Genomic DNA, 26,508 nt, shown 5'->3' on the forward strand with positions numbered 1-26,508 from the left:
CTGCTGCCACAAAAGGTGTCTGCTCCTCTCTAAAATGTATCCTTTCTCATTGGCCTTCAAATTCCAATCCCAGGACATTCAGGCTAGAACCATGTCTGCTGTGGGTCCAGAGGTTCTCAGCCTCAGCACTATTAATATTTGGGGCTGAATCATTCTCTTTTGGGAGGCTGTCCTGTGCACTGTAGGGGGCATAGCAGCATCTCTGACCTGTAGCACAAATCACTGCCCCCCACACCAAGTTGTGACAACCAAAATGTCCCTGAGGGGCAAAACTGCCCCAGCTGAGAAGCACTGCTCTAGTCTGATGATGACTCCTCATCTCCCCTTTTTCCTACCCCACTGAGGAGGGAGGGCCAATCACAAAGCCTCAGTCTCATCTTTCTCATCTGGTCATCAGAGCATCAGAGCGAGTCTGTACTTCCTTACTTTCTCCATGAGAAGAGAAGCCTATGAGAGGCGGGGTCTGTACCTTTCGGTTAGTGATTTTTCCACTAGGGGTGATTAGAAACTTTGTATGTAATTTTTAATATTAGGTTACCTCTTGTTTCTTTTAGGTCTATTTTAACAATTATTTCTGTAATTATAATTAGTTAATATGTATCAGCAAATCATGTCACATTCCATGATTTATCACGATGGTCCTGTCTCATCACTCCCTCAGTTAGGTGTCTTTGGCCAGGATCATTACATGGGGTCTTACTCTCTCCCAGCCAATTACTGAAATCATATTTTAAAAGAAATATCTGAAATACCCTCTCCTTAAGCAATTGGCTTCTAGGGGCACAGAATGAGTACAGTGCAAGCACATTCTTATAAATATGCTGCTTAGAATGCCAGAATATTGAAGGGATGAACTGTATGATTTTTCATTCCAGGGGCCAAGATAGTTACAAAACCATGTGACCATCAGCATCTGGTTCAATAACGCTGTGGTTTTCCCCTTGGGAGAAACCCGTTGCAGAGAATGATAAGCTAGAAGCAAAGATAATTAGCAACTGGTAGAACAATCCTCCACAAAGGGTGCTGATTAGAATGGAGCAGCGTCCACTTGGAAGGAGGCATTGAGCCACTGGAATGGGCAGAAATGTACTTCATTTTAATCGATATTTTGGAGAAGATTAAAAAGGGAAGGCTAATCACAGCATCAGATATGTAGAAGCCAAAAGACTGGGCGCACGGCAGAACCAGGATCCAAGTTATCCACAATGGGACAGTGATGGGTTGAGCACAGCAAAGGGAGATTTCACAGGGTTCACTGGAAGGTCTCTGCCACAGAGAGTGCTGGTTGGCTCCCAATACCCAGGCTACTCTTTTTCTCTTTTTAGTAACAAAATAAGCTATTATATCCATGTGACTAATTTCTGGCTCATGAAACGTAAGGAGTGTTGGGTGGGAGTTCTGAGAAGGCTGCTCAAAGAACTGACTTGGCTGGGAAGTGCAACCTTTGGACTCTTCACCTTTTCTGTGTCCTGTAGTCTGTGATGCCTTGAGGAAGCCTGTGCGGTCACCATGGACCACAATGTGACCTTGAGGGTCACTGTTGATGACATTGTCAAATTAAATACCTAGTCTGTTTAAGCCACTGTTACTTTTGGTTTCCATTTCCCTCAGTTCAGCCATTTCCTATCTGTTAAGAGTACCTGTGCATGTGGCCTTATTTGGAAATAAGATCTTGGCAGATAAAATCAAGTTAAGGTGAGGTCATACAGTGGGCCCTAATCCAGCATGACTATATCCTTATAAGAAGAAGAAAAGAGACACAACTATGACAGCAGAGACTGCGGTGATGCATTTGCAGGCAAAACAAGCCAGGGATTACCAGAAGCTAGAAGAGGCAACAGAGAAGGCAATGGCACCCCACTCCAGTACTCTTGCCTGGAAAATCCCATGGACGGAGGAGCCTGGTAGGCTGCAGTCCATGGGGTCGCGAAGAGTCAGACACGACTGAGTGACTTCACTTTCACTTTTCACTTTCATGTATTGGAGAAGGAAATGGCAACCCACTCCAGTGTTCTTGCCTGGAGAATCCCAGTGACGGGGGAGCCTGGTGGGCTGCCGTCTATAGGGTCGCACAGAGTCAGACACGACTGAAGCAACTTAGCAGCAGCAGCAGCAGCAGAAGAGGCGAGGAATGATCCTCCTCTACAGGTTTCAGAGAGGGAGAGAGTCCCCTATGATGCCTGGATATCAGACTTCTAGCTAGCTTCCAGAACCGTGAAATAGGAAATTTCTGTTGTTTTAAGCCACTCACAGTTTGAGGTACTTCATTATAGCATCCCTAGGAAACTAATACAGTACTAATGGAGTCTTACATTAGGTAAAAATAAACCACTTGCGTCTCAGAAAATCTGACAAGGCATGGCTTAGCAATTGTATGTGCCAAGAAACTATGTGTTTGAGTACACAGAACGTGCAAAATGAATCAATGCTGTGAATATGGATGTCAAGAAAGTTAAGGCAACCCTAAAAAGACTTCAAAGAAATTTACTACCTAGAAAAAGCTGGTAGTGGCAGGTTTATTCTGCTCCATAGTAGTGCTAATGAGAGCTATCCAAGAGCTGCGTGCAATTTGGGGCTAATCATTTTATCAGGACATAAAACATGGACTAGGATCATTATTCTGAAAGCAAAGCACTAGAGAAATGGTTGAAGACCTAGAGATACTTGGCCTAGCAGGGAAAAGCTTAGAAAGATAGCTACCTTCAAATATCTAAAAGGTTCTCAGAAAATAGGCAAAGAGTAGGTGCTTACTAAAAGCAGGAACAAAGGAAGGATCAGTCTAGCCTTGTATAGCACCATTCAGCTAAACTAGGACCAACAAGGGAGGCATATGACATAAATTGAGACTGAACACAAGATCTATCTAAGTAATGACAATAAAATAAACTTCAAAAGCATATTGAAAGAAGCAACTCAAATGCTCATGAACAGATAAATGGATAAATACATTGTGGTATATCTACTCAATGAACTATTATTTAGCCATAAAAAGTAATGAAGTACTGACACAGGTTACAACTTGGATTAAACTCAGAAACATTATGCTAAGTGAAAAAAGCCAGGTACAGAATGTCACATACTGTATGGTTTCATTTATATGAAATATCCAACTTAGTAAATCCATAGAGACAGAAAGCAGATCAGTTATTTCCAGTAGCCAAAAGAAGGGGAAGGAATGGGGAGTGACTGCCTAACAAATACAGGGTTTTTTTTTTTTGGTGGGGGGGATTAAAATGTTTTGGAACTAGACAGAGGTGGTGATCACTTAACACTGTGGATGCACTAAATGCCACTATATTATTCACTTTAAGATGGTTAATTCTGTCATGTGAATTTCATCTCAATATTTTTTTTAAATAGAAAAATACCATACTGAAAGGAAGGCTGCTATCTGCTTCATGGTAGGCAAATCTGTATGTAGAATTTAGCAAAAAGTGTTAGTCGATCAGTTATGTCCAACTTTTGCAATCCCATGGACTATAGCCCACCAGGCTTCTTAGTTCATGGAATTTTCCAGGCAAGAATACTGGAGTGGGTAGCCATTCCCTTCTCTAGGAGATCTTCCCAACCCAGGGATCGAACCCGGATCTACTGCATTGCAGGCAGATGCTTTATCATCTGAGCCACCAGAGAAGCCCAAAACTCTGCATCAAAAAACAAGCACAGGAAAATCAGAGCAGAGAATTCCAAAGGGTCCTTCATGATAAAAGCCCACTGTCTACTGGAGGGCAACCAATGACTCAGTACAGCTGTTTAAGACTTTCCATCATAGTCCCAAGTTTCTCTTCCTGTATAGCTTATGATTACTTCCTTAAGAGACCACAACTGTTTTCATCTTACAGAGAAATAAGACATTGTCCCACATAGCCTGGCAACATTCACACTGTCTCTAACTTACTTTTTAAATCGATAATCCATCAGCCACAGCCATAATGAAATTGCAACATAACAATGATCACGAGTTCAGCATTTCCCCTGTCCCGTGAAGGCCAGAGTCCTACATGGTACAAACGTTCTGTTACAAAAGATTTTAACAATTCTACAATTAAGGATAATGTGAGAAACACTAGGGGTGTCCTACAGTAGGACTAGAAGTCATTTTAGTGCTTTCCTCATAAGAGGCCTTTAAGAAATTTAGCTGAATAAACCAAACTCTGCCACAGTGCTCCTACCTCCCCCGCCCCCAACCCGCTCCCGCGCAGGAGTAGCAAGTGGGTCACATGTAGATGTTTTCTCATCTCCACATCAAGAATGGCAATGTTAATGAGAAAAAGTTTAACTTGGTTTGAATCTCAGTTCTAATTAGAAAACAAAATCAAACTAATGCCATATTTTTGGTTAACTATGTAATACAGGATCCCCTGTGTGTTCGGATCACAGCCATACAGACTTGACCACCTTAATAAGTCAAAAAATCACATCCTTAAAAGAAATAAATATTAAAATAATTAATCACTAACTTGGATAAGTCTTCTATCATCAGTGTGAAAAAAGGTTCTATTCACTTAGGAACTTACACATACAATGGAGTTTTCATTCCTGTATTTATTTGCACTTCCTATGTGCAGAGAATGCCCAGAGAGTGTATTTCTAATAATCAGAAATTTGTATACTGTTAAATTGCCATGAACCTGAAAAATCTTAACTGATTTCTTTATTTCTGGGTTTTGTTTTTTTTTTAAGGTATCTAAGAGAGACACGTCTAAAACCCTGGGAACAAAACCATCCCGGCTTTCTTTCTCATAACTCTGGCAAGAGGAGCCAGAAGAAGAGCCAGCTCTCAAATTCCAAGTCAATTCTGGAAAGTACTCAAGCCAACTACAACACAGGACTAAATGAGAGTAAATTTATTATGTGAGGATCAGATTGGCACAGTAAGAGGTAAGTATTATACCATCAAACTTGACAATGTATTTAAAGCCCCCACTAGTTAAGCATTAGGAAAGTCTAATGTTTATGCCCATACAGATATTTACAAATGCCTAATTCTGCCCACAGATATCGATTTTATATAATCCATGTAATGCAAACCTAAACTAGCTTTATAAATAAGGAAATCTCCTGTTCGTTGCTATGTCCCTAGTCCCTAGCAAAGTGCCTAGGGTATAATAGGTGTTTAATAAATTATTATTAAATGAAGGTAATGTATGACTGACACACAGTAACCCAGAACTTAAGAACCAGATAAGCATAATCCTGCAAAATAGATCCTCTGGAAAACCCTATGGTAATTACAATGATCTTCCCCCATGGCATCACTCATTCTGGAGCCACTTTAAAATGATCTCTTAAAAGATATAGCTTTTTCTTCCTATTAGGAAATCCCAGGAACATCATAAACAGAATTAAGAGATTTCCTACTCATCACTAGTAACTGAAAATGAACTGAAGAGGAGTAGGCTCAGTCCCACTGTTAGGGTCTCTGCAAGGAATGGCGAAGGGCAAGATCACCAACCAGGATGCTCTGAACCGCCAGTTATTCCAGGGGGTCATGTTCTGAGCAGCAACATGGCCTGAGGGGCTAAGATTTTCCCTGGGAAAAGTAGTTGATAACCTTGGTAAATGCCTGCCTAACAAGCTCCCGTTTTGAGGACAAGAAAATGAAGGGAAAAAATACTTCAAAATGTGTGTGTTGGTTCACTCATTTAAAAAAGGATCATAAATGATAAAAGATAACCTGATGTATTAAACCACTACCAATAACATTATCAGCACTTACTGGTAAGTTTCCGATCTACTAGCTGTACGTTTTCCTTGTACTTTCTGTCACCAAGAATGGAATCCTAAGATTGGCTGACTTTCTAAGAAGTAATTCAGTTTTCATTGAACATGATTTGATGAGCTAGATGTTTAAAAAATCTCAAAGGCAGCATCGGTTCATGAAGCTAGGTGATTCCCCTGGAGTCTACAACTGGATTGATGACTCACACTAAATATATATACTTTTGTTCTCTTTCTGCACCTGCTGATGCAAGTCATAGGATGAGACTGACGTAAAAAGAATTCACTACAACAACTAATTCTCACTTACATGCTCCATATTTTTAAAAAAATCTACCATCTACTTTGCTAATTAGCAAAGACATACTAAAAATAAGTCAAGGAACATTTTATACCTATCAAATTAGTTAAAAATAAATTAATGATAATGCACAAATGCTGCAAAGGTAATGGTAAAACTGGCACCTAAGTTGGGATAATCCATTTAGAAAGCAATATGGCAACATGAATCATGTCTATATTAAATTTACACACTTGAATGTGTACTGTTGATAAATATTTCAAATAATAAATAATTTAAGCAGGAAAACATTCATCACAATTTTCTAGTAAAGGGGTAGGTAAAAGTAGCCTAAATTGTTCAATGAAAGGAATGGTTAAATTTGTGTTTAAAAGTTTAGTACTGAAAATTAAACAGCAACAGTGACAGATGCTCAACAAAAGATAAACATGATATAAAAGCATATCTTCATTATGACTGAAACCACATAAAAATACATATGGATATGCATAAGAACAAGGGAATATACAATGGTGGCAGCCACTTGTAATTCTTGTTAAATTCTGTTAAGTGATATATTAAAACATTTTCCTAAAACTAGCCTGTGTATCAACTCTTTTCAGTGAAAAGATCTGAAGTCAAAATTTGGTTACAACTGTGCTGCTACTCAGAAACAATGGAATACCGTAAAAATCAAATAAGCCCTTTATGGTACAGGTTTGGGAGGTTTTTTGGCCTTTGCAAAAGGTGTTCTGATCTAGTCTGAAGATAACAGCAGCTTCTACAAAAGTTCTCTCTCCTCTGTAATTAAAAAGTGGTAACCAAAGACATTTGAGTAACCCATATAAGAACTAATCAGTTTCTCTTTTAGATATAAATACATACTGTTCATAATGTGAAAATTAAAGCATGTATCTTTTTGAAGTCTGGATATTTTCTTAAATACATGTGTGTGGTAGTAGGGTATCACCAAAGGACATATACAAATATCCACTTCCCAGAACTAAGGTACAAGCTAACATCCCCATGCCCCGCCACATACAGTTCTTGAGCATGAGGCAACCATTACCTCTAGTCGAAGTGTAGCTTTCATGCAGACTTGGCAAAGTGGTCCGTTGCGGGAGAACTGAAGGGGAAGGTGCCGAGTTCGATTTCGACATGTGGGCTCTTCACAAATCAACCAGCCCTGGAGAGACAAAGAGAATGCTTCAGTCCTATCACCACCATCAACCAATACAAATAAAAACCCTTTCATGATCAAGATAAGACTTATCGTGATCAAGGTAGATTCATGTCATCCAATAGATTCTGAAATAGCTCCCTGCCCTTCTGTCCTGTCATGTTAATTTGATCTGTGCCAAACATAAAAATTAGGAAACTCATAGTTTGGGGAAAAAAAAAAGATTACGAGACATTAGTTTACTTAAAAGAAATCTTCCTGCCACCTAATATATAAAAACTTCCCAATAAAAACTCATATGATTACACGCAGAATGTAAACTGATGGGTTTTAATTCAGTAGTAAAGGCCATTACCAAAGTAGAGTATACTGAATAGAAATGAAAGACTTTCCCAACAGCTGACTACTTAATTGCTCTGATCAGTTTCCTTCTCTATAGAATGGGCACAATAATAACACTCTCTTTATAGGTTTGTTGTAATGACAGGATACATTTAGAGTACCTACAACTATCCTTGACATAAAAGAAACAACACTTAAAAATGTAAGCAATTACCTCCTTTTTAATGAAAACAGATTCTTTTATGCATGTTCCCTGGAGGCATAAAATTGGCTGCAATGTTTTCAAGGACAACTTCAACCGACCACTCTTTTCCAGTAGTTTCAAATAGCCATTGCCCACTTCCCTGGACTTTAAAACCCTCCTCTCCTCTCTCTTTCTTCAGGTACTTTCCCTCACAGTCCTTGTTTAAATTTTCTCATAGAGATGTGGTAACAACATGTCTGTTAACCTAAATGAGCACTATGTTTGCTATAAAACTTAACTGTTAAACACAGAATTCTTCAAGACTTCACATGTGGGGTTGAGCAAAGCTCTGGTGTTCTTAGGAAGTCACCAGGGCCTGTGGGCTTCAGTGCTACATGTATTAGGCATGAGAGCCCTAAGGCAAATGAGGGTGAAACACTAGGGGATAAAGGTGAACAAGGTATTTTCTCTTGCTGCATGGGGTCCCCACCTGGGGAGCTGTGAGTAGGGACCCGACTGCATTTGGGTGTTGGAGTATTTGGTGAAGTGGAACTTCTGAACTGGTCTTTAGGAGTAAGTAGAGGTTTAGTAGGTGGAGGAAGCAGGGAAGACAACTTAGGCAGAGAGAAAATGTGCACAAGAGTGAAGGCCAGAGAGAATGCTCTGTGATATGATTGTGATATGATGAAGAAAAGGATCAATGACATGTTTAACCATACTCTCTATTTCGAAACTGAGCAACCTCAGTTTCAGAAAAGGCCGATGCCTTTTCTCCCCAGATAAGAGCAGTATACACACAAATACTGCTTAATTACTTTAGGGACTTGCATCTACCACTTATTAAAGTTGTCATGTGGCATTAATCCAGAGCTGCAGTTATGTCCCCACTCAGTGTTCTGTTGAATGACCTCAATCTTCTTCTTGGAAGTAGCTACTACCAAACTCAAGGGAAAGTGCCCAGAATCAGTTCTTCCAGCTCCAGTTATGGCTTTCACACCAGAGAAAGTACACTGCAGAACTTTCTGACTGAAAGAAAAGATGCTGCCTTTAAAGAATATAAAATTCATCTAGACAATACATTCAGAATATACTTCACTCCTACCTTCAGTAGGAACATCAACTTTTCAGGTAGAGAGTCTCAAGGAATCCTTATGAAACCTTTAATATATACCCAGAATTGTATAAAATACTGTGGAGAATAGGCAAACAGTCCCCAGGTACACAGTTTCAGGAAGTTGTAATCTAAATAGGAAAGCAAGATCCACATACACAAAGACAAAACAGCAATTCGCTATGGTATGGTTTTAAGAACCACGTTGCACATTACCAACTAAAATAACACAGAGAAGAGATCGAGTTGTGTGGATTCTACCGACCTATCTGAGACATACAGCTACTAACCATAACAAAAGACCCTGAACTAGAAAAGAGAATCAGTGGTTCTTAGTTACAGGCAACTCTTTCAATTCCTAGGGCCTATTACCAAATTTTCTTGATCTGAGGATACATTTTAAGAGTTCTGAAACTCAGATGCCTTTACAAATAACATGTATTTGTTCCCTCCAAAAAAGCCATTAAGACTGCAGCTCAAAACTGATGGTCCTTCAGAATTAAAGAAAAAATATACTTTGGTTTAGCATGTTCCAGGCATGGGGGAGACAGAGGGATAATGGGATTGACAGCAACAGCTGGTAGTACATTTTAAATGTAGCTTATAAAACAAAAGGTGAGACTAGTTGTTTCTGCAAGTACCCTACATGGGTTTGGGCCTAAACACATATTAATAAAGGAAACAGTAGCATTCAAGGGAAACGATGTATGAAAAATACAAGAATGAACCACCCATTCATCATTTATTTGGATTTCTGACACTACATTTGCTACCTGAGACTTTACACACTTGGGAACATTTATCAGTTAATAGTCACAACCAGAGTTGTAATTCATTCAATTCTTTAACAAAATTTTTTAAAAAGCAAGCAGGTAAGTCAATTATCATGTTTTGAGACAATAAAGTATTGAGTATCAGAATACAACCCAGAGTTAAAATTATTTTTCAATTTTTTAAATACAATGTTCAAAAAGCTACAGTTCTTTTCAGGTGTTTTTGAAACTTGATTTCATCAATTTACCACAACTTCATGACTCACCAGGTGAGCTGCCATCCAGGGAGATGCTAAATTGTCACCTCACCTGTTTCTAAAGCAAACACCCAACTCTATCTCTGACAGAGTTACTAACTAAATGTCCTTTCAAATCATATAGAAAACAGATAATATAATTTGTCTAGACTTCCTACCAGTTATAATTAACATTAAAGAGGTCTTTTCTTCTTTGTCACCTCTCTATTCAGTACTTATTTGGGTTTGTTTGTACTTACTATCTGTTAATCTCCCTTTACAAATGACAACAATAACTAGTGCTATTATGCATGGAAATTAAACATGCTGATAACTGTGTGAAGGGAACTGGGGCTGAAAAAAAATATTAGAAGCCTGTAACTCTTTATGCCTATTGTTTTATTTTAATAATTAAGCTTTTGGTCATGGTGCATTTTAAATAAAACTCTTTAATGGGGGAAAGAGGCCCCAATTATATTTAATATATGCTTTGCTTCCATTCAGTTTTGTCAAGTACATTTGGTTAACCCTTTGTTCCCCTAGCAAATATTGACTGACTGTGCTAAATATACCCTCCAAGGAACATTTGAGTTGTTAAAAATAAATATGTCAGATTTTTGAAAATATTCCATGATGAAGCAAATCTTACAATATCTCACAGTGCATTTTGCCTCCCATAGGTGATAAAAGCAAAAGAAAATACCAATGTTGTATAAAATCTCTTTGAAGTAACACAAGGGCAAAAATAAACTTATTTTCATTTCCCATGTTGGGAAATAACATGCAGCCCAAAGGTACGCTGCCAAGTCAGTGAAGGAAAAAGAAAATTTAATAATGTGTAGCTTTTTGAAAGTCCAACCTTCAAAAAGGTTTGGCTCTAAAAAAAGAAAACCCAGAACCACTCTGAGGATGTCTGCCATCCAAATATGGCATCTTATTATGCAATGCCATGTGTAAATGCCAAATTGTCATAACCAAGAGGAATAGGGTCATTAAGTTTTCAGATTGCTATTTTAACCATGTTTATAAGTAGAGGGTTCAAAAGAGGTGTAGCCAGCCTGTCCAAGGGCAAAGCAAACCTTTATCAAAACGTGCAAAACTCTTATCACCTGTTGCTTTAGTCTCCACATCACTAATACCTTGAAATCATTGTGTATGAAATTGTGTTAAAAGCTGATTGGTTCTGATTGCTAAATTATATTTCTGAGGCCTCAACAAAAATGGTTTCTGTCTTCACATGCTAAAAAGGGATTGATTTCCACTTGTAGCTGAGGCATTCCTAACAGTTGCACCTTAAACACAAATTGCTATTAATTCGTGTACATCTGTATTTTTAGAAGGATGCACACACAGAAATCACCCACACCTGGAAATGTGGTGTGTAAGAGGCATTCAAAACTATCTTTTGAAGAAAATTAATGAACAGAAGCAATAAAATAAAAAATGCACAGGATCAGGTTTATGGAAAATAATAGGGGTCTAAAAGTCACAGTAGAAAAAAAAATTTACAGTTTTCATACTCTTTAATCAAATATATGGGGTCCTTTGCCCATTTCCAGTCAGTCACCAAATCTGTCCGTTGGCCTTACAGTCCCATTATCACCAACCGCACTCAAACCCAGACCTCAGAGATGATCTACTGTGGTAGCCTGTGCCAGGGTTCCCTGACTCCGTACTCTCCCACATCCAATGCACAGCCTTTCCAAGTATAGCTTTCCAAGACCTCTCTACTCCCATCCTCCAATTGTATCCCTTCCTATACCATGCTTTGGTCCCATTCCGCCTTTCTCACTATTTGTCCCATAGCGCTGGCTTTCTCACTGTCATCATCACTTTTTGCCTGTTGCCAACTCCCTGTTTCTGCTCATGCCACAGAACCTCTGCCTAAAATGCCCATTCACTGAGCATCACTTACATTCCTCGCCTGTAAAACTTCCCCAACCCTCAAGGACTTCTTTTTCTAATCCAACAGCCACTGAACAGACCCTGCTGTGCACTGTCCTGGAACCATCTTATCTTACCTTCCAAACTGGATGGTGTGAGGCCCTTGGGGAATGACTCGTTTTGGATATGGTAGTGTCTTACCCAGTCTCTAGCACAAATGTTTACACTCAATGAAGAAAACCAAACAGGTATGAAAAAGTGCACTTGAGCGTGGTCTCTCCCCTCCCATTTATTAATAGGTGATTTTGTATAAAGGGGCCAAATTGCTCTCTAAGCCTCAGTTTCCCCATCTATGATACCAGAGGTAATAATGTTTACCCTATTAGAGTTGCTCAGAGGCCCAAATAAGAAAGCCCACACAAACGTTCAGTAAGTGTCAACTATTGTTATTCTCCACATGCCTCCAGTACTGGGGGACATCAGTGCTGTACTTACAGCTGACAACTCACTATTCTAACCGGGAAAGAACCTGGTCAGTTTCCACCTGATGTTACCCCCAAATGGAGAACTGCTGCTGCTTCTAAGTCTCTTCAGTCGTGTCCGACCCCATAGACGGCAACCCACCAGGCTCCCCAATCCCTGGGATTCTCCAGGCAAGAGTACTGAAGTGGGTTGCCATTGCCTTCTCTGAAATGGAGAACTACGAAGAGGGATAACTGGTAAGATTGCAAAATAGTACAACTATGCCATCAACACAAGTAAAATTTCTGTTTTTCCTAATAAAACTATACTGGATTTGAAGTTATAGATGGCAGAATAGACAGTAAGGAAAGTGCTTTATTTAGGGATTCACATAGATTCAAGAGACAACAGAACACTACTGCAGTGACGTATGATTTAGTTGAAAACTGTAATGGCTCTCCAGGAGTGCAGTGACAGGGTCACAGGGCGAGGTCTGCCAGCATGCATGCTCTTACAGAGTTCATCATATCATTACTATTTTTCTATAATGGCTGTTAACTGCTCCTCTCCCCAAACTATATGCACTTTGAGAATACCAGACACTCTTTTCACCCAAAACCATTTATAAATGTTCTGGAGTTCCCTTACAGTCACATTTTTCTGTCACAGAATTATTCCCAGTGTAAAATGGGTCTTCTTATAGACAGTGCACAGTATGGGCCCACAGCTGCTTTTGAAGAATGACATGTTATGATTTGGGATTTCCAGAAATATCAAAAAACAAATTGCTTTCTGACCCACATTTGCACCCAAAACTGGGAGAAAATTTTCCTAAGATCTCTAGGGGAAGTTTAAACATGAACATAATTTTACTTTTAAAGTTAAATCTTCTACACTGCAGCATCCTGGCACGTCAGAGTGATTATTAAGTCTCAGAGAGATGCCAGAATAGGAGATGAAAGAGCAAATCAGGAAAAATATACACATACACTATTCACCAAAGTTAATACAAAAATATTTTTAAACAAAATTATCAAACAAAAGAGAAGTAGAAAATGCCTCATCGGTCAATGTAAGAATTTTAAATACTATTAAAATTGATTTTTAAAGTAAGACATCTCTTTAAGTGAACAGTCACATGTCATTTCATCCAAGTTATTTGAAACTTATTGATCTTATCATTTGTGCAAGGACCAGACTCTGCCATCAGTTTGCTGAAAGGATAATGGAGCACTCCCAAACTGTTATGATAGGTTAGATGCAAACAGTGGTCCTCATTTAGACACACAGAATAGCACTACAAGTGGACAAATTCCAACCTCAGCAATTGTATATTACATGATAAATTAGCAAGTTGTCCTGCTTTGCCTCGCATCAAATCCAATACCATAGTCTTGTTATTTTAATTTGCAATCAGAGGATGAGCATCAGAAGATGTACCTGAGGCACATTAGAGAGCCCCATGGAAGCCATCTTCTTCTGCTATGCTGTGAGCAGAGAAAGCCAACAATTACCAGCAATTTTATTTTACCACTGTAGGACAATACTAGAACAGTTAAAATCGTCTCCGTGCAAGCAACCAGGGAAAATATACTTAAAATGACTTTATGTGGAAAATTACATTTTGGGGGAAAAAAGTTCAATGGAGGACATGTATCTTTCTGTATGGGCAGCTAAAATCTCTCTTAGTATATTCAAGTCTATTCTATAAAATGCTCTCTCTATTTATCCAACTCAAAAGCAAGCTACATTCTTAGGCTATAATAGGTCACAACTAAGTACACAGTACCTTGCTTCAGGAATAATTTTGCTTTGTCTGTCAACTGTCAACAAAGCACAAAGAGCTCATGCAACCCAGCCATGTACTGTGGATGTTAGAGATCTTACAAAATACAAATAGTAAGAACACAAGATTTCCGTGCTGCCCTGCTTTCACTTCACAAGAGAAATTGAAAGCATTTTCCTCTCCACATTCCATTAATCTCTACTGTATTACAAATTTTTTCATAAAACATTCTTTTTTCCCTATGTGAAGCTACAAGTGACTTGGGGATGTAATATTCCAACCATGATGAATGTCCGACTTTCTAACATGAATGGTTATAAGTGGATGTGTCAGTTAAGGCATATAGTTGCTTCAACAAGGAAAAAAGAAGAATCAAATGGAATGAGATGGAAAAATGGCTACTCTGATGCTTACATTAATGTTTTAGTGATGAGGCCGCTAAGAAAAATTGTTCATTACTTCCAACATGGCTCTTACCCTTCAAGTCCTCGCTCTTGAAAAAACATCACCTTAGGTATGTGCACATACTAACAAGCTTCAAAAGTTAACTAACTCAAGGCTTAGTTTCATCAATATGTACACAGAAAAAAAGACTAGAAGGAAATACTCTAAAACGCTATCCATGGTTATCTTTAGGTAGTCTTTTCTGTTTCTATATTTTGTAAATTGTCTACAAGTACCTATTGTTTTTATAATCAGAAAACTATTATTAATGAGGGAACAGACAGTTTTACCAAGAGTGTTCTGTATAACTGAACCACTAACACATCTGAAAAATATTTTGAGCTATAATCAGCGTTTGGTTGTTCCCAAATTTTCAGAGAATGGGTTTATGGGATAAAATGGCATGTGAAAAAAATTTTTCTTCACTTTATCAGATATTTCAAAAATAGGTTAATTTAAGCACATAAGCAGCTTCCAAGCAGAATGGCAGGGCATGTATTATTAGTATTAGATGCATATATGAAATTAAGCTACTCACTATAATGCACAAAGCCTTCCACAGAATATGATTTGAATACTTTCCTTTATGACGCTGCATCTTCAAAGGTAGGTAATAAATCAGTTTTAAAGAAAGGTGCTTTGTTCCCCAGACCCCCTCCCCTGTCTTTATTCAGTGTACACATGGATCAGCTCAGATGTCCAGGGTAGGAACTGATTAAAAAATTCAATCAGGAAGGCATGCCTAGAAATTTATTACCAGCAGAGTTTTTTTCTTTGCTCAAGTCTAGCTAAAAGTAAATTTTATTGTTTGTTTGTTTGCAAGCTAGTATTTACTGGTATGAGTTAATGCAGTATTCCTGGGTACTGAAAAACATATGTTAAAACTGAACTATACGCAATTGTCTCAAAGGGCACCTTAAAATCAGAGTGGACTTCAAACCATCACCCGGCAATATTTGTTCATTTAACTTTAATTATTTTCTCCTTGAGAATGGTACTAATGAAACTGAATATCTTTCATGGTTTCGAAGGACCGTTTGAATAGTCTGTAAACAGAACTAAGGGTAGACAAGAGATCTAGCTGAGCCTGGGGGTTGCTAGGTGATGTAGAATGTAAACCCACAAACTTGTTAAGGTTTGCTTTGCTTTCATGCCACTTTCACACACTCTCAAAAGTTTTAAGAATTGATTTTTCAGGTGGCCATTAAACCCTCCCTCCTCCAAATTCTCCCCCAGATGCTCTGCCGGATTCAGAAGAGATGAAATCCATCTGACCTTCGGCTGTAACCTGGGAAACTTCTGCTTTTACATAAACGTAGGATCATGTATTTTATTACTGCCCATCACTGAAGAAGCAAATCCACAAAAGTGGATTTCCAAATTCCAAACCGACATGTCTAATCTTTTCTTATTCATCTTGTAATAAAATGAAGATTTCTTTTGAGAAAGAAAAAATTGTGATCACAGCGTAGAGGGATTCAGGGCACAAAACCCACACCACCATGGCAAATACCTAAGCACAGATTACCATCGTGACAGACCTCTCGGTTTAGTCCCTGGAGGCTCTCTTCTGGCCTATACACTAGGTCTCACTGCCTGTGAGGCTTCTCTCTGCCGCCCCCTCCCCCAAGCTCCTTTTTAAGTAGCTGATCAGAGATTGTCCAGTAAGAGCACTTTATTAGATCATCAGCCAGAGGGGTTCACAAGTACTGAGAGCAATGGGCTCAAATGCGGCACATCAGTTTTAATAGACCAGGGGCTACTAGTAAACTGCAGATACTGCTGAGAACTTTCCATGCACTGAACTCTTGAAAAAGCACCGTCTCTCCAGCTTAAATGCAGCTGCCTCTTTCAATGCCGCAAATGGGTAAATTTGACAAAAAAGCCACCATTAAGACTACATGAAAGGCTCAAGACAACATCCTTTCAATGCTTTGTACTTCAGTAATCAGATGTACTTACTCACCCCCTCCCCCAAACCCGATCAAGAACTATTTCTGAATGGTAGGAAATAATTCCACTTTGTACATCTTTTAGTTAATCAAGACTTTCTATTCAGCAATTTGACCTTTTGTTCAAAACAGGATTATCAGTTTTTTCGCCAGTTACCAAGGGCGACTCGCATGGTGAACATAATTGCAATAATTTGCAAAACACCATGGCAACCCACATTACAACTAGGTAAATACTGGGCTTTTGTGCTACATTGTTATTTTCAGAGATGCTGAAGTCAAAGAACGAATGACAAATGAACACAAAATTTATATTTGCTTTGTCTCAAAAGAGAAGAAAATTGATAACAAGAATTGGGGGGAAACCGACTACAGCTGTAATTTCTAACTTGATTAATTAGGATGGTAACAGTCCTTAACAGTATATTCAACAAACAGCCCTGACTTCGTCTCTCCACCCACCTCTCTCTATACCACTACCAGTATCCCCCCCAACCCAGACAAATTTTTTCAGCTTGGGGAACAAACATCCCCCATTTGCTCTTTTCTTCAACTTAATGGAATCCTTAATTGCAGAATATTGTTCTCCTGCTCTTCATGGCAATGAAAACGGAGAGAAACGAGGACAGAGTGCCAGGGCAGACAGGGAACTACAGTCAGTTTTTTCCTGCCTCTTTTGGACACCCCAGGCCCAATGATGAGACGGCATTTTTCTGGTATCAGCAGCTGTTTCATAGCAGACAATAAAGTAAAAACTATTTAGCTTTGCAGAAAAGCTACTTCTTTCCTCTTGGCAATACAAGGTAAGTCTACATGGTGATATGAAGTTTCCGAATTTAAATACCAGAACATAATTTGAGAAAATAATAATAATTTTTTAAAAAACCATATTTTTTTCTATAAAAGGATTATTAACTGTGCTGCTGTCCAAAAAAGCTGTTGAAATGCATGTGTTTGGTATTTGGGGAAGATGTTTGACAATAACACCCATGTGTTGAAAACCACTTTAAACTCAGAGAGCCCAATTCACAAAACAATCTAAAAATAGAAACTCACTACTGGGAAATTAATACAAAAATTAATATCATATTTTTCATTAACATGGTCTAGAAAACAGCATTATCATCTTTTCTGTAATAAATGTGAGGATTAGGAAAGTTATATCAGAATTGTTTTCCTCAGGTATGAAAGGCAGGTTCTACTTTATAGTAAGGAGTAGTTTTTTATAAGAGGCACAAATTCTGCTGTAACACCTAGTTTTTTGAAAATTATCAAAATTGACTTTCCCACATAAAATGTAATGTTTGGGGATGAGAAAAGAAAAATACATAAAAAGGGTTTACAGAAGTTATACAACCAAGATCATGAAAGATAAGAAGCACCAGATGTACTCTCAACACAGCCCAGCCTGCTTTCTTCCATCTGCTGATAACAAGGCAGAGGAAAAACAGTCCCTCTAATGATCTGCATATACAATCCTCTTAACTTTTAAAAAATCAAACCAACCTGATACTAAAATGGGTCCATTCTTATTTTGTCAGGGCTGAAAACTCCCAGACAGATTTCTAAGATTCAACTTAGAGAGATCACAATATAACGTTCTTCAGAATATGCCTCCAAAATTACAGATACTGTGATTTCTCCCGAGAAGTAGAAATCAAAAGAATGTGACATGTTAACTCCTTCTCAGTCAGTGACAACCTCTTTATACTTGGAAAATATATTTTATTTCTGGCTTAGTTCATTCTGAATTTACCATACCTATATTAAGTGCATTCCTACCTAAAGCTCAAATGTTAAAAAGGAAATGGATCCTTTAGTGCCAAATGATAAGGGTTCAATAAGCCTTCAATGCTTTTTGATCAAATAGACTTGACAACAGATGATAAAGGGAGCCCAAAATCATCATGGCACTTGAACCTTTTTTAAAGAAACATACATAAATGAAGTAATTTATAATCTACCTGGGATTTCTTCATTTATAACATTTTAATTAACATACTTGTTCCCTTCTGTCCCAACCTTTTGTAGTTTCTGTGGCTTCTGAGGGTCCCATGTTTTTTCCCCTTTCTCTTTTTTTCCCCCTCAACTGGATTGGATGCTTCTTGACTTCCATTTGTGAAATGCAACATCTAACCGTCTATACTGCCAATAAATTACCCAAACCCCCAAATCAGGAATGGCAAACACCAAGCCAGCAGACTGCATTCCATCTCCAACTCTATCCCCATGGCTGATACAGGATGAAAAGTGAAAGAAAGTGAAAGTGAAGTGGCTCAGTCGTGTCTGACTCTTTGTGACCCCATGGACTGTAGCCTACCAGGCTCCTCTGTCCATGGGATTTTCCAGGTACAGGATGAAAACTAGCACTCAAAATGAAACCCAGCTGTTCTCCCCACCCTGAATCCTTCTTGCTCCTTCTCAACTCCGGCTGCACCGTGGACTCACCAGGGGAGCGTTACAACACAGATTGCTGAACGCCACCCCAGAGTTTCTGATTCAGTAGGTCGTGGGGTGGGGCCTGAGAATGTGCATCTCTAATAGGTTCGCAGGAGATACTGCAGCTGTTGCTGGCCTCAGGACCACACTGCAAGAACCACCAGTGGTACAGAATGGGCATCAGGATCTTAAAAAGCTCCCCCAAGTGATTCTAATGTGTGGCTACAATTGAGATCCACTGTCTGAGTGATTCTCATTCTCTCTTGTACAAAGCGAACTACTCTTTATTATCTTCTGAAGAATAAACTTTATAAACAGGGGTACTAAAAACCCCTCCCTCTCAACTCTTTCTCCTTCAACATTTACTCTTTCTTTAGATACTACTGATGTGATTCTCTCTTTTACTCTTTCCTGGTTCTCCATGTGCCATTAGAAATATTAACAAAGCCTAAAGAATTGACCAATTCCTACCTGGTTTACAACATGTATGTAGCTTTAGTAAATTCTTCCCTGAAACCAATAAACAAACAACCTTACTCTAAGCACTAACAATATAATTCCTACAACATGAACTGTGAATCACTTAGGAATACACAATTTTAGGAGTGCTGGTGAAAATCGTGTATCTGAAACCAAGTGCAATTCCATTTTTGATGTTGACAAGTAATATGAAATACTATATTTGAACCTTAAATTTTAAAGTTGGAAGGAACTAAAGTTCTAAAAAACTCTAGTCTAATCCTTCACATTCTATCTAAAAAAAAATGAGGCTCAGGCAAAAGTAAACTCCTTACAAACAGTCAGAGCAATAAGCCGCAGGGCCACCCGGGTTTCTGAACCTCTAGCCCAGCGCTCTTTGCTCTCTGTACCTACTCTGCTTAGTGCATGAGCCAGGAATCCTATGTGGCTCCTGAGCACTTGAAATGTGGCTAGTCTAAACTGAACGGTGCTCCAAGCATAAAACATACGGTAAATGTCAAAGACAGTCCAGAAAAGGCAATATAAAGTATCCAATTGGTATTTTAAATATTCATTACAAATTGAAATAGGTCAAATATAATGGGTTAAGTAAAATATATACCACAACTATCTCTCGCCTTGTTTTTAGAAATACAAAGAAAGTATATACACTGTTCTAAATCTTGCTTGTTTCCACTTAAGAGGAAATTGTATCCTATAAACATCAATGTTGTTTTTAATGGTGGCACAGAATTCTCTTGTATGACTGTAATAATTCAATCAGTCAATCCTCATTTGACCAACAATTAGGCTGTTTTCAGCTTCTTACTATTACCAATAATGTGGCAAGAAATATCTTTGTATAGTACCTTTAACAATATCCACAAGTTCTGTACCTCTGTAGAGAGATACACAAACTGGAATTGCTGAGTCAAAAGGTATATTCATTTAAAATTTTGACAAGATGTCATCTAACTGTGGTCCAAACAGGGTGTACCAGCTTCCACTCTGACCAACAATATATGTGAATATTCCTCTCCCCTGACCCTTGCCTATGCTACCTATTTATCTAATTTTTGGATCCCTGTCATTCTGATAGGTGGAAAGTGGTACTCCTTTGAATGTCTTAAGAGTGAGCTTGGATATCTCTACCTATATTTATAAACCACTTGTATTTCTTCCTCTGAGTTGCTTGTTCATGTCCCTTACCAATTCATTTTTCTACTAGGTTGTTGGTCCTGTTCTCTTTGATTTGCCAGTGTTTTATATGTGAAGGAAATTTGCCGTTTGTTTGCTACATGGCCAGCAAATATTTTTCCTTCTTCACTATTTCTCTTTTAACTTTATGGGGTATGTTTGTATGTGTAACTTTTACCTTGCAGAAATTTTTATTTTTTAATTTGTAGTCAAATTTATCGATATTTTTCTTTTTCATAATCTGATTTTTATGCTGTTTCAAAAGGTCTTCCCACTCCAAGATTATTTTTAAATTATCTATTACTTTTATAGTTTACTTTTTTAGGTTTAAGTTTTTGACCCATCTCGAATTTGTTTTAGAATAGGGAGCAAGGGAGAAATACAATGGTATTTTTTTCCCCAGATTACTATTTCCTACTGATATGAACTATCTCTTTATGTAATTGTAAATGCAATTTTAGATCTCTGGACTTTCTATATTAGCTCCATCAAAATCAGGAGAATACCAAAAGATCGTAATTACCCTAAACTCCTCAAGTTTTTAATAACCGGCAGGTCATCTTCTTTGTGGGAACTTTCTTGTGGTTTCTTTTTTAAATAGAGGATGCTTTAAATTTATGGATAAACTTAAGAGAGGATGATCCTAAACTGCTGGAGAGTTCTAGTCAAGAATAGGCTACACTTTTCCATTTACAACCTTCAGTATTATTTTAGAGTTTACTTCATATATATATATATCTCCAGCACATTTCTTGTTAAGTTTATTTCTAGGTATTTAATCTTCTTAGTGATTACTAGAAATGGTATTTAGTCCTTCCATCATATTTTCTGACTGTTGTTGGTTTAGATCAAAACAATTGATTTTTAATATTAATTTTGTAACTAGTGACTTTATTAAATTTTTTTGGCCATGCCACACAGCTGAATTCCCTAAATTCTTTTAAGCTATATTAGTTTTTTTGTTGATTTCGTTAGTTTTTCAGTGTTTGCATGGATCTGTAGACAATGATAACCTACCTCTTCCTCTTCTAATTCTCATATACTATTTAATTTCCTTGTCTAATTACAATAGTTAATACTTTGAAAACTTGGTATTTGTCAACATTTTCATTGGGCTGCCTCTAGTATCAGATTGCCCAAGAACCTAGGCAGCAGACCCAAAAACTAAGCCATCAAAGGATCTCTGCTACTGGAAAAAACTGTATTAAAATCACAATAGACCTTTGGCTCAGAAGGCCTAAAATCTTGGGGTGAACATAATTTAAACATTTTAAATGTTGACAAAATACTAAAACGGTTCCTTTTATATTTGGGGAATTAGTCCTCTTAAAAGCTCCCTTCCCTAACACAGTCTTTACTTAACAAATCACTTCTCCTGTCTCTGCCTCTAAAGAAAAAAAAAAGTGAACTTAGAGAGATCTCATCTTTGGGGGTCTCAGTCTCTTCTTTCATAAAGAAGGATACTGTATTAGGTTAGATGGTTTTAAGGTCTAGTCTAGCAAAAAGACTCCTTTAGTTCTGTGACATAATTTTAAAAAACAAACATGAGGTTCCCCATAAGTCTTCATGACGTATCCATGACCGAGGTCAGGAAAATACACACATATTTCTGTCACAGAAAGTATTTCGTCTTAACTAAATCTCATCATTCTACCACTATTAAGTTATGATTTCACGTTGTTATTGTTTGCATGCAACTGCTCTTGGCTGAATACTAAAACTCAATGAGTATCCAGAGCAGTGGTTCTCAAAGCAGTGCTTGGACCAGCAACATCAGCATCACTTGGGACAGCCTAGAAAAGCAAATTTTCAGGCCCCATCCTAGACCTAGTATCAGACATTATAGGGGTGGAACCTAACAATCTGTGTTTTAGTAAGTCCTCAGTGGTGTGGCTATAATAAGTGGGCGTTTATTTATACAAATAAGGTTTAGTAAATCAGGAGGGTAAATGATATATTCTACCAGCTTGTAAAACATAGAAGCCAGGCTGAGGCAGAGAACTAGCATGATGAAAGAAAGGGATATATATATAAAAATATAAAAATATAATTTATATGTATTATATATGTATAAAACACATGTATATATTACATATACACATAAGATAAACATGTATTATGTATTATACATGTATAATATATATTATATTCTATACATATATATTTTATTATATATATGATTTTATATATATAAAAAAATCAGCTGCTAATCCTGACATTTGCCCATTATGCTGCCCCTCTCAAAACACAAAATACTCTATGCACTTCTGAATATTTAGATTACTAAGGATTTGAATATATATATTCCCAGGGCCTAACTGCAAAAAGTACAAGGACAGAATTTCTGAAGAAAATATCGTCCACCTTAACAGATGTTTTCATGTGTTAACTAAAACAGGTTCAAAGCAATCTTTTTTAGATTCAGCTCCCTAGCTCTCCTGACTGTGCGCTCTGAATCTTCTAACTAGCCCTGAATCTATTCTAATGTCTCACCCATCTGCAGCAAGCCTGACGTGTCTCCCCCAAGATGCTAAGATGATCACAAGCAGGCCTGTCCATGCACTAGTTCACTGCCCTACTTCTGATTCCATTCTGGAGTTTAGGAGATACTGTTGGGAAAAGATTCCTTTCAGCTATTCATCTGATGTTTCATATAAAAGAACTAACAAGTCTGATTTTGCTGTGTAAGTACAGTCACTGAGTGTTTCTCCAGGAAAGCGAGAAATGGGGCTGGAGTAGGCCATTAATTAACTAAATCCAGAGAAGTCTCTACCTAATCAACTCTCCTTCCCTAAGAACATGCTCAGAAGGCCCTGTATATTAGAAGCCAGCAGAGAGACTGACATTTCCACATGTGGGACTGTGAAGTGTCATTAAGGAAAGTCTTTTGCAACTGATTGGGTTTTTAAAAATTTTGTGGAGAACAGAAGGCCTGAGATACTTCACTAACTGGACACAAACCTGGCACACAGTTACCAAACACGCTAAAGCCTCCAGTGTCAAAGTAGTCAAATACCTGAGGTATTTTCCATGCCAATTTGAAAGGAGGAAGACTCTCCACTCCACTGCTACATTTATTGCATCACAAGAGAATCAAAGATCACAGAAGGATGTGGGTGCAGGTACCTGGAGTGGGGATACAGCTATTCACGTGTCTGGCAAACTGATTCCCTAAGTAGAAAGGATTTGGCCTTTATCCAGCCCAGCTTCCATCCTGGCTGCCTACACCAGAAATATCATGACCAAATAGTATTTGAAGTGAACTTTTAAAGAGAAAACACCACCCCTGCCTCAATTCACACATTTGTATGAATTAAATTTAATAACAAATAATGAAAACAAACACTTATTAAGGACAAACCACATGCTGAACCTGTATGTAAAATATTTCAATTGTATTTCTGGGGAAATGGATATTTTCATCTGGGAGACCTGGAGTGCAAGAGAGTGATCACGGCTCTAACAGCGCTGGAGGCCCCAAATGTACGAACATAAAAAATTAAGGGTATTTTGAGGATGTAGGAAAGAAGGGAAGAGGAAGAAGAAAAGGATATAGCAGGGCAGACCAGTCCCTCAGGCCCCAAGGGCTGGGATCTTATCATTCAGCTCTGAATCCCTGTGGTCTGAAGTAACACGTCACACGCTGCAGGAGCTGAAGAAATGTTCTTTCCATTCTAAACCGATGCAATTAAACTATATGATATCAATTTGGATAGCTGAACACTTCCCTCAGGCTAGACTGCTGGTGAGAATCCACAAGCCATTCCTTTGCAGGAGGTTCTGTGGCAAAACAGCAGAAGCCAACTCAAAACTCTCTCCTTACCTCACTACAGGCCCCTTTCGCCTGGGGAGCCGTTGGGTGTGCTCTGCTTAGATACCGAAAGTAACATCTGCCCTGCCTCTTCCTTGGGGATGACTTTGTAATAAGCATCATGTGGGACCACGATCTTAAAACTGCCTGAAAGCTGTGGACTTGTGAACAAGTGCAATTCCCATGTACATGCATTCAGGTCTTCTTTCCTGATAAAATATAGCACAGTATTGTAAGCTTTTCTTCTTGAAGGCATATTTAAAATATTTCAACAGAATGCTGAGAAGTCATTGCCGTATGATGGATTACTCAAGGAGCCATTTTATTTGGGAAGTGGAAAACAGTGCATCTTCTTTATGTCTTTTGATAACAGACAACTCAGCCATGATTATACTAATTAAATCCAAATAGATAACCAAAAGGTAAGGTTTCTTGGTTGATGAAAGATAAATCACTTTTCAGAGAATTCCAAGTCACTGTGACTCTCATCTCCTTTAAAGGTTTCTCAAAGTATACAACTGTGTGAAGTAATGCCACGTCTTAAGTTGTTTATCCCCAGAAGATTTTTCAGTTCCATTGTACAATGAGCAGTTTATGAAATATAAGAGAAATATGTAAGCCCTGTCTGAAAGCTTTAAAACAATCCGGAGCATGATCTATGCTGACTGAGGAATGAAAATATGAGAACACAGTCTTCCGCTAAACAACAAAAATGACTCTCCCCATTTGCTCACGAAGAGAAACCGAGCATTATTTAACCTTTTCCCTAACATGGACAACATTAAAAAACACTTCACTTATGAATTTAACAGACTGTAAGTAAGCTTAAACTGGAAATGCCACAGAGAACTGCCATTATGTCTATAATTCGACTCTGTGTTATTCAATACAACCTAAGGGGCAGCTTTTGTAGAGCACAAAATATGAACTACACATTTCTGAAAGGTCATGGAACACCAGGAGACAGGAATAAAGTGAATTAGGGAAAATGAATTCAGTGCAGATTTTTACATCAGAAGTCAAAGTTAATACAGTTTCTTACTAACAAGGTACCATCGATCTCTCAGAAATGGTGAGCTATAACATTAAAATAACTTGCTAAATATTTCATCTAACAGTTCGAGTATTTTCTTCCACAAGGCATAGAAAAGGTTCTCCTTTCCCTCTGTGTCTACAGTTTGTTTTTGCCTTAAAAAAGTAATTTACTGAAAATGCATTTTCCTTCTTATTAAGAACCCCAGTGACTCAACAGCTAATAAAGTGGATTCAATCAGAGCTGAAAAAGATGTAGCTTGATATTAAATTTTATTACCATTTATTGCCATTAAAATATATTTTTTAAGGTCACTATACTTGTTAATGTAAATTAGTTCTTTTAAAAAAAAGCATGCATGTATTTTTTTGGATAAAATAAAATTTCATACTTTGCAAAGGTTTCATGTATTTAAAAAATAAAGAAAGTCATTTCAAGTAGAAAACTAGCTTACGTTCTTTCTCTGAAGAACAAATACACTAAATTAAAGCTCAAGGCCAAGGAATCACCAAGAAAAGACCAAGTTCTTATAATGGATTTTGGGAGCCAGGAAGCCATGGTATTAACGAGACTAGAATTTTCTAAGTAATTTGAGGTCAAAAGGATACCCATTTGGAGGTTATTTCCAAGCTAAAAACTTCATGAAATAAATAAAAACAAAGAGTGTAACACTATAATTCACAGAAAACTGGAAGATGTCCTATGCATATTTTAAAAAATCCATTATAAAAATAAATGAAAAAAAAATCCATTAATTGGAAAGGGGGAAAATGAATCATTTTTATTAGCAAACCTACTACAATTTTAAAAACAAAATTAATATGACAGACTTGAATAAAAATTAGCATTGTGAAAATAATTAAATCACTTATACAAATTTCCAGAAACAAAATCAAAACAGTTTATTGAGATATTAACAATATGTAAAACAAGTATAAAATTTAAGAGCTCAAAATATTTTATTTATTTTAGCTTCATATTCAAACAATTAGCTTATAATTTATATTAATATTTTAAATCAAATGGAAAAATTTTGTCATTAAAGCAGTACATTTGGGCAAATCTAGTCTATTTTACTAGTCTCTTTTAAAATAATTTAAGAAATAAGAAGTATAAAGATAAAAATCTTAATATGTAGTTTGGTAAAGTTCAAGTCAGTCTTTGAACAACACGTTTATCTATCCAGTAAAGCTTGTGTTAATGCGATGTAAGAG

The 26,508-nt window shown here is 37.6% G+C and overlaps 1 protein-coding gene across 3 annotated transcripts in view; it reads right to left on the reverse strand.

Moving 5' to 3' along the window:
• The window catches only part of POLA1 (DNA polymerase alpha 1, catalytic subunit), a 285,949-nt gene that overhangs the window by 93,669 nt on the left and 165,772 nt on the right, over nt 1–26,508 (reverse strand). For all 3 annotated transcript variants that reach the window (XM_061135837.1, XM_061135836.1, XM_061135838.1), the window contains one exon: nt 7,071–7,187. In XM_061135837.1, the coding sequence (XP_060991820.1) occupies nt 7,071–7,187 (117 nt within the window). The remainder of the gene's footprint in view (nt 1–7,070; nt 7,188–26,508) is intronic.

This window comes from Dama dama, chromosome X, assembly GCF_033118175.1.
Source record: "Dama dama isolate Ldn47 chromosome X, ASM3311817v1, whole genome shotgun sequence".
Classification (NCBI taxonomy): domain Eukaryota; kingdom Metazoa; phylum Chordata; class Mammalia; order Artiodactyla; family Cervidae; genus Dama; species Dama dama.